Source organism: Hippoglossus hippoglossus, chromosome 7, assembly GCF_009819705.1.
Source record: "Hippoglossus hippoglossus isolate fHipHip1 chromosome 7, fHipHip1.pri, whole genome shotgun sequence".
NCBI lineage: Eukaryota > Metazoa > Chordata > Actinopteri > Pleuronectiformes > Pleuronectidae > Hippoglossus > Hippoglossus hippoglossus.
In genome coordinates, this window is record NC_047157.1 from 16,987,719 (window position 1) to 16,997,099 (window position 9,381).

The 9,381-nt window shown below is 42.5% G+C and overlaps 1 protein-coding gene across 1 annotated transcript; it reads left to right on the plus strand.

Moving 5' to 3' along the window:
- Positions 1–853: 853 nt before the first annotated feature.
- tktb (transketolase b) lies at positions 854–9,130 on the plus strand. The gene is made up of 14 exons (XM_034590423.1): positions 854–1,194; positions 4,110–4,227; positions 4,313–4,426; positions 4,543–4,640; positions 5,177–5,368; positions 5,794–5,921; positions 6,010–6,206; positions 6,300–6,464; positions 6,911–7,067; positions 7,150–7,280; positions 7,368–7,451; positions 7,571–7,667; positions 7,824–7,943; positions 8,207–9,130. Exons 1-14 carry the CDS (start codon positions 1,088–1,090, stop codon positions 8,377–8,379), a joined length of 1,881 nt encoding a protein of 626 aa, XP_034446314.1. The 5' UTR covers positions 854–1,087; the 3' UTR covers positions 8,380–9,130.
- The last annotated feature ends 251 nt before the right edge of the window (positions 9,131–9,381 follow it).

Sequence of the window (9,381 nt, forward strand, 5' to 3'; positions counted from 1 at the left end):
AATTGCTTGTGTCGTGTTTTCACATATTTACAGCCAATATTTGAAAGAATAAAACGTTAAAATGGATATTTGTTACATCCATTGTCATGTAAAAATGCAGGTAATCAGCTGAAGTTACCAAGCAAGTGACTAAGGAATAATAAATAGGTGCCCATTTGAACCTCTCCAGGCAGTTCTCTTTCCCTGAGTAAGGATGAGAGGGCATATTCTGCCTCCACTTCCCCATTGGCAGGGTTCCAGCTGCAGCTTTAAAGGGACAGTGACATGAAAGATGTGGAAAATCCCCAATCTCAAGTACAACAATAAGAAGAGAGTGTGCACATTGTGTCAGATAACAAGAGTTTCTGACTCACAGTTGCATATTCAGTTGTCTATGGCATTTCCACACAGCATAATCACACTGTTGCCACAACCAGGAAGTCGACTTCCCACTTCACTGATTTAAACACCGTGTTTCTTGTCTTGTAAATGAAGAATTTAATATCACTGGGAGCAATTTCTGTCATTGTATTAACATATAATTATATATCATTGATATATTGATTATCTACAGGTCTCCACACTGTGGGTGCATTTATTGATTTATTCATTCATAAATTCAAATCATCCATGCTTTTGCTACTGATGCATTGATGGTTCTCCCTTTAGTTAGTTAAGCTTTATTTCTGACTTGAAGGTGCACATCAGTATAAATATATAACAAAAAACAGATTTACAGACTACATACAGACTTTTGTTCCAGTGCTTCCAAATGCAGGACGAGTGTGTCACTCAGTGTTGTCTCGGTTAAGCTGAGTTAAACTGCGAGTTCAGATAATACTAATAATTTGAGATCACTGTCAGGGATCAGGGATGAGGAAGCACTAACTTGCGCCATCTCCTCTTCCTCCAATGATTGGATTGGGGGGGAGTGGCTGTTAGAAAACACATAAGTCCCCCCTGCTCTCTCTCGCTCTCTCCTTCCTCCTCCTCCTCGGTTTTGTCTGCACCGGGTCGATCGCAGCGACGAAGCAAACCGACACCAGGAAGCAAATAACCGAGATCAACTTCCCGAGAGAAATCAAATCAGAAGCAAAAGCCAGAAAACATGTCGAGCTACCACAAACCAGACGAGAAAACCCTGCAGGGGCTGAAGGACCTCGCCAACAAGCTCCGGATCCACTCCATCAACGCGACATGCGCCTCAAACTCCGGGTAAGTCATTCAAAGTTACTCGCATCAGCTGTTGTTATTGAAAACTGTGAGATTATGAATTGTTAAATCTGTGTGTTGTATGGATCCTGGAGCTTGCGCGCGATTCACTTGCGCAGGCCTGGCTCCACGTGCTGCGGATTACCTGCACGTAGCCGCAGCGCACGAGCTAGCGAGTGGTCACACAGCGTGTCTCCGTTGAGCGTTTAAATCAATGCATAGGTTCAATTCACACGAGTGTACATTGCAGGCTAAAGCTAGCATAAGCTAACAGTCTGTGGAGGTGTGTCTCTGAAGCTGACGAGAGGGGAAATAAACGGCTGCACGTCCACATCTGGGTGTTGTAGTCCTAGCTTTATTATTCATGCTTTCTGTAAATGTAATAAGTTTACTTTGTTTGAGTCTGCACTTCAGGCTAACGCTAGCATAAGCTAACAGTCTGTGGGGGTGTGTTTCAGACACTGACCATGTTAAAGAAATGGCTGCCCGTCCGTATCTGGGTGTTGTAGTGTTTTAACGTCATTATTCATGCTTTCTGCAACAGTCACTTGTAAAGTCACCAGATGCTGCAGATAATTAGCAGCCACCCTTTTTTTTTTTTTACTACAAGCTGATAAGAAATCACATGACCACGTCGCAAGGGCTGAAGCTCGTGTTCAGCTTGACGTTATAATTTACAGTTGCAGCTTCGCCTTTTAAAAGAGTTTTACAGATCTCACACACACTCACTCACTCACTCACTCACAGACACACTTATTCACTCACTCACTCACAGACACAGACACACACTGGTCTGTCCAGGAAGCGTGTGTCACAGAGAGCAGTAGTGTAAAGTGCACCTGTGGCGTTGCTTCATCCTGGAAGTCGACAGTTCACTGAAGCTTTTATTTCAACCTGCTTCCTCCTCACTGAGGTAACTTTACCCCCCCCCCCCCCCATCTGTTGAAACATGTGGAAGTCCTGCAATCCATATGACAAAACATGTTAGATTCAACCAAAACGACCAGAAAAACCATATACATGGATGCAGCGTGTAATGAGGAGTAAAGATGTTAAAGAAAAACTATTTAAGGCTTAATTACTTTTCTTCCATTCATAATGTGCCAACACCGTCTGATTTCTATTTTCAATTGTGTGTGTGATTTCTTGTTTAGCCCATTTGCATTTGTGAATGTAGGATTTCCCATACAGGGTGAAAAGGTTCTATGTAAACAATGTCATTCTTATTATAAAAAGGTGTTTTTCTGAAATGATAAACAGACAATGTCTTAAAATACAATCTTTATCTTAGAAAATTAACTTTATTCCTAGGTATTCAAAAAATAAGATGACAAATTGTCTCAGTATTAATTCACTTAGGTAGGTGTCACAATAGTTTGGAACGGGTAAACAGTCAGTTTCTGTGGTTTCCTTGTCAAGGTTGGAGATTTATAGCTTTCTGTGACTTGCAGGTTATTCTGGCTGACCTTTGACCTTCCGTGTATTGTGTTACCAAGACCACGAGGCTTAAACACCTGTCGGCACATTCAAATCTAAAACGACAGTTTATTTAGAAAATATCCGAAATACTTGTGTAGTTAAATGTAATTGGTTTTTTAATGCCTCTCAGTCAGCACCACTGAGTAATGGTTATATGTCCAGTCATATCTACACCCAGGCTTATATATTGATTTTGTGTTATTGTCCCAGAAACATTTCATATAACTTGTGTTTTATGATTTCTTTTGTATTATGTTCTTTTTTGCCTTATTTCACAGCTTTCAGAATTTGAAGTAGTGCTTGGCAAGGCGAAATGATCATACTGTACTCATGTAAACAAGGACCAAAACCTTTTGATGTTTTTAAATGTATACAGTATATTTATATAACATATTACAATCACTTGGCCAGGTACTTGAGTCATATTTGGAATAACCTGTATTTACATAGTCTGCATAATTACCATTACAATGGTAACCTTCCAAGAAATCCAGATGACAAAACTGCAATGTCTGACAAAAGAAAATGTTTGTTGATAAACCAGTTTGTCTCTTCCTTGTACCACTTGAGGAAAAGGGTGAGTAGCATCCTAAAGTTCAGTGCGGACTGTTGGGCCTCTAAACTTGATGTTCCTGTGTCCATTATAACAAAGGATGTCTTTGAGTTTCTTCACCGCCCACTCATCACCTGTTCTTCCTCATTGTTTAACTGATGTGTAACATGACACTCAGAGAACCTGGCGGCTTTTGTCACGGCCTCCATGAATTAACGTCAGTTTTTCTCAGCAGGTCGTCTCTGTAGAAAAGGACAAGGGGTAAATCTAGCACGGGGTTTTTTAAAATTGTAAAATGTGACCATGATGTGCGTTTGAATAAGATAACCTGGTGTGTTCCCAGCATGGTTGAAATGTTTCTATTTGAAATCTAACCCACACAGGAAACTGAGATGCTGTTGGTCAATGTGGAATTTCTTAACGTGTCTATTACAATACTTGTACCACTCTTGTGCAGCAACTAACAGTTTCTTAGCCACAGAGAGTGGCAACTCTTGTGGTTAAGTTCTTTTTTTTTTTTCTTTTTTTTTAAGCTCTGAAGTTTGGTAACACAACTCAGGTGATTGTGCTGCAAATTAACAATCTACTAGCATAAATGTTATTCCTAATGCTTTTTAGATGGGAGGCTGTCCCAAAACCAGTGTTTGGAAGTTTGCATCCAGCTCTCCTGGATTGACTAGAATCAGTTTTACAGTGTGTCTTATTGCTTGACTAAAACAAAGTGCTTTTAAATGAATTATACTAGGTGATCTTTCATGGGTCAAACCAAAGTGTAAGGATCCCTGAATGTACCAAAACATGCATGGAGTGGTATTTGTTTTCTTCTTGCATGTTGGCATTTTAACTGGTGTCCTGTCTAAGTGGTTGTCTTTCTATTTGTTCCCAGTCACCCGACATCATGCTGCAGTGCAGCGGAGCTCATGTCTGTGCTCTTCTTCCACACCATGCGCTACAAAGCAGATGATCCTCGCAACCAGTGCAACGACCGCTTTGTGCTCTCTAAGGTTTGCATATAGAAACATCCTTCAGTTGGTCATTGTACTTGAGGTTTTTTAATGTTGGTGTTTAAAAACAACCGCTTATCTCTAGGGCCATGCTGCACCGATCCTGTATGCTGCCTGGGCAGAGGCAGGTTTCGTGAAGGAGTCTGATCTGCTCAACCTGCGCAAGATTGACTCTGACCTGGAGGGCCACCCCACACCAGTAAGTCCTGAATTCTCTTCTGGTATTAGTGTTTCTTTGGAGAACAGATAAATTGATGCCCCCATCACCCTCTATCTTGGCTAATGTTTTTACTCCCTTGTTCCTGTTTCCACCAGAAACTGGCTTTTGTTGATGTGGCAACAGGCTCTCTGGGGCAGGGGCTTGGCGCTGCCTGTGGGATGGCCTACACTGGCAAATACTTTGACAAATCCAGGTGTGTATGGAGCAAAATTATGGACAAATGATGAAGTTAAAATACTTGAACCTAATTCAGCTAAAAAAAAAACTTGGTTCGGTGTAAAACGGTCAAATAAATAGATTTTAAAGTGAAGGGCAGAAGTTCTCTGTACTGCGACTTGACTTTCTCTAGATGTGAAATGTCAAATACTGAGTTGTTGCTTCAACATTGTCAATGTAAATAAATTGAGTGTAATGCTTTAACTAGTTGGCAGGGACCTGCTTGGCTGAAGTGGTTCCTGATGCACCATAATCTGTTAACTGGATAAATCAGTAGTATTGTAATTGTGTTAAGTCCGTCCATGGCAGGAGCATGGAACAGGGTCAAACGTTTAGATGCTCTGATCAGTTTTTATTGTAATTGATGGACTGATTTAGATCATAAGATGTCTGGATTATAGAAGGCAGCAGGATGTGATAATCAATATTTGACTTTTGTGTAAATAGAGTGTAGAAAGTTGTGTTTCAAGAACAACAGCAATATTGTCATGATCCCCCTTCATTGTGTTGTAGTTACCGTGTTTACTGCATGCTGGGTGATGGAGAGTGTTCCGAGGGCTCCGTGTGGGAGGCCATGGCCTTTGCCTCCTACTACAAGCTGGACAACCTGGTGGCGGTCCTCGATGTCAATCGGCTGGGTCAGAGTGAGGCAGCACCCCTGATGCACGACATGGAGACCTACCGCAAACGCTGTGACGCTTTTGGGTCAGTACCAACTCCCAACTTTCCACTAGTCCACTTTTGTCAAATATCTTCGGTAATATTCATATATGTTGGCACAAATCAACCGTTGAAACATCAAGATTACAGAAGGGTCTTTGTTATGTTTTTACATTTGAATAACTGGGACCTCACTATACGCAAGTTCTTACAGCTGTTTGTACAGGATTTAATGTTGTAATTTCACACTGTCATGGGTAGACTTCATTTGGCCACTTCTTGTTGGACTTTCTCTTCCCCTCTATTGAAATATTGACCGTTCTTTTTTTTATCTCTGCTCCTCTTAGCTCAGTTAATGATTTTTAAGCCTAACCTGTTTGCTTAGACGTGCAATACATCCCTTTGCTTTTGGGTTAATATTTAATTTTTGATGTGTGGTGTGTTGTTAAAATTTAGCCATGTTTGTGCAGGTGGAACACGTATGTAGTGGATGGACATGATGTGGAGGAACTGTGCAAAGCTTTCTGGCAGGCTAAGCAGGTCAAGGGCAAACCCACTTGCATTGTCGCCAAGACCTTCAAGGGCAAAGGACTCAAAAGTAAGGAAACATTTCATATGGTGAATATTAATCAACTTCTTCTTCAGTTCTTTGAATGTGATTTATCATCTTCATCCCTTGGCTGTAGATATCGAGGATCTTGAAAACTGGCATGGAAAGCCCATCCCTAAGGACAAAGTCGAAGGCCTCCTGAAACACTTGCAGTCTCAGATCCAGGTCCCCAACAAGACCCTTTGCCCTGAACTGCCCAATGATGACACAGCACCTGCAGACCTGAGCACCATCTCTCTGCCGTCCCCCCCAGCCTACAAAAAGGGAGACAAGGTACTTGTACACCTGAGACTTCCTACAAAAATAAAATTTTGATGTGTTAATCTTTTTAATCGCTCAACACCCATTTCCTCTCCGTCTTGTCAGATGGCAACAAGGCGAGCATACGGCGTCGCGCTGACCAAGATGGGCGAGGCCAGTCAGAGAGTGGTAGCCCTGGATGGGGACACGAAAAACTCCACCTTCTCCGAGACCTTCAAGAAGGCCTTCCCCGACCGCTACATCGAGTGTTTCATCGCTGAACAGAATATGGTACATAGTAGTTTAGTCCTCTAGAGTGATTCTTCTTTAAATTTATTTTAAATTTTTTTTTTTTTAATGCTCTTGATGCCATTTCCTCAGATGCAAAATTTAACATGAAACAAGGTGAATTCAGAGTTCTTGTAAATCTACATAATGTTCAAATACAGTTGGAAGTGTTTTGTACTGAAATCTGTTTACCTGCTCTGGCCTGTCAAGTGTCATAACGGTTATGAAAGACTGTAGATGTATCTGGCTCAACCTACACTCTTAACTACTGTAATCTGCTCCAAATTGGTCTAATCTGTTACTATTCATTCTCTAGCCTGATAATCCCGGATTGTCTCTACTGCTCGTCACCTGTGACCAGTTTACTTGAGCCTTCACACTTAACCTCTGCTTAATCCCATCCACTGTCATTATAACTAACCAGTTTTTGATAATAATTGCTGGTGTAGGTAGGAGTGGCCATCGGCTGTGCCACCCGTGACCGCACGGTCGCATTCGCCAGCACATTTTCGGCCTTCCTGTCTAGAGCTTATGACCAGATCCGTATGGGAGCCATCTCCCAGACCAACGTCAACCTGGTAGGATCCCACTGTGGAGTCTCCATCGGTGAGCTTTCTTCTGAGGGGTCACTTATTGGGAAGCGTTCAGTTTGCACCCCACCACTGACTGATCTCATTTTCTCCTTAAGGTGAGGATGGTCCTTCCCAGATGGCTCTGGAGGACTTGGCCATGTTCCGTGCCATCCCAACATGCACTGTGTTTTACCCCAGTGATGCAGTGTCCACAGAGAGGGCTGTCGAGCTAGCAGCCAACACAAAGGTCGGTGGGGCAGCCTCTTATTAAAGCTTGTCCAGTAAGCCTTCTCCACGTGACATTATCTTGTAACGCATCGCTCTATATTCTCAGGGTATCTGTTTCATCCGTACCAGCAGACCAGAAACTGCAGTGATCTACTCACCAGATGAGAAGTTTGAAATCGGTGTAGCCAAGGTAATGATCACTACCATGATTTTACACACATCAATTCTTGTGTCGATTATTAGAATCAAAAGAGAATGGAACGGAAGCCAGAAGAACTGCAACATAAATACATTTCTGTATTAAACCAGGTGGTGCGCCAGTCTGACAATGATCGGGTGACTGTAATCGGAGCTGGTATTACTCTCCATGAGGCCCTTGCTGCTGCTGATATGTTGGCCAGTGAAGGTAAACTTATGTTGCCCTCTAGTGGCTGAATTCAGGAATTAGTCTTAAAACAACCATCTACAATTCCAGTGTTCAATTCAGGGAATCAGGTCATCAGTCATTCATTTAGCTGTTGTGGCCTAATAAAAATAACACATTTCTAATCAATTCCTCTAGGAAAGAACATCAGAGTGATTGACCCGTTCACCATCAAGCCCCTGGATGCCTCTACCATTCTGGCAAGTGCCAGAGCCACAGGGGGACAAATCATCACTGTGGAGGACCACTACAAGGAGGGTGGGTTGGTTTTCTGCTGTGCTTTGATTTCCTGATACTTTAGCAAGTACCCCACCTGTTTGATAATTTACAGGTTTTGTTTCTTGCCAAGAATATGTCAGGGGGCCATGATTATAAAGCTAACTGGGACTGGCTGGTCCCTCATTGGTTGGATTTTTAAATATTATTGAAAGGTTTTGTACTGAGATTTTTCTCAAGCTACCTGCACCTGGTAGACCTATTCAGAAAACCTCCATCTCTCTGGTCTTGTCTCCTCTGTGTAGGGGGTCTCGGAGAAGCAGTCCTGTCAGCTGTTGGTGCAGAGCCCGGCATCATTGTGAACCGACTGGCAGTGTCTGGTGTTCCCCGCAGCGGAAAGTCCGCTGAGCTGCTGGACATCTTCGGTATCAGCGCCAAGCACATCGCTAAAGCCGTGCGTCAGACCTTTGCGAACTAAGGACTGTTCCTGATCTCGCACGCGTTTCTCTGTTTACTCTCACCCAACTTTATGCCCAGCTTAAGAGCTCTCTGGCATGATCACGTGAAGACCATCTCTGCTCGTGGCTTTGACTCAAATGCAGTGAATTATTATTGACACAGCTATAGAGGTGGGAAGGATTAGAGTGAAGTGTGGTGTTAATAACATTAATCATGCACTGTTCAGTTACCTCTCCCCAGAAGAGTTCTGTTCTTCCATCGAAAAGGGTTCCTTTCTCATATCTTGTTTTCAAATGGTGTCCTGGACGTAGCTCGGACAAAAGCATTGATGATTACTGTAAATGTTGTATGTTGACAACTGGATTTAATATCCCGTCATGCCAGCTGCCTGTCTATGTTCTGAACCTTCCTCGGGCCACAACTTGTTTTGCGTTCCAATCATTTCTTAACACATTCCTAACGTCCATTTCTTGTGATTTCTCGCTTCCCTTCTTGGCGGTCTTTTTCTAAGCAGCACTGTTACGGTTTGTCATAAATCTAATGTACGAGATAACTTTTTGTTGTGTTTAGTCATAGTCATAAATGCTCAGTCAAAAAGCTTGGGTCCAGATTTGTGCTTCAAAGACCCAGAGTGTGAGAAGTCAAACCAGTTTACTAATGAACTCTTCTTCCTCTCATGGTTCCTTGCCACACAGGCATTGCACAGTGTTACTTGCATTTCACCTGTCATCGTGTGATTGCTGTGATGTGCTGAAATAAAAAATAATATCCTGATGCATAATGCGTTTGTCCTTTTTAATATCTCAACAACCATTTCAGGGATTGTCAGAATATTTTGTGCAGACATTAATGGTGTTGCAATGGTCAGCACTGTTGCCTCAGATTAGTGAAGGTCCCTGGTTCTGATTCCAGTTCGACCAGGATCTTTCTGTTTGGAGTGAACACTCGGCTTCATCCCACCGTCCAAAACCATGCAGAGGTTGATAATAGACTAAATCTGTAGGTGTGAATGGTATTCTGT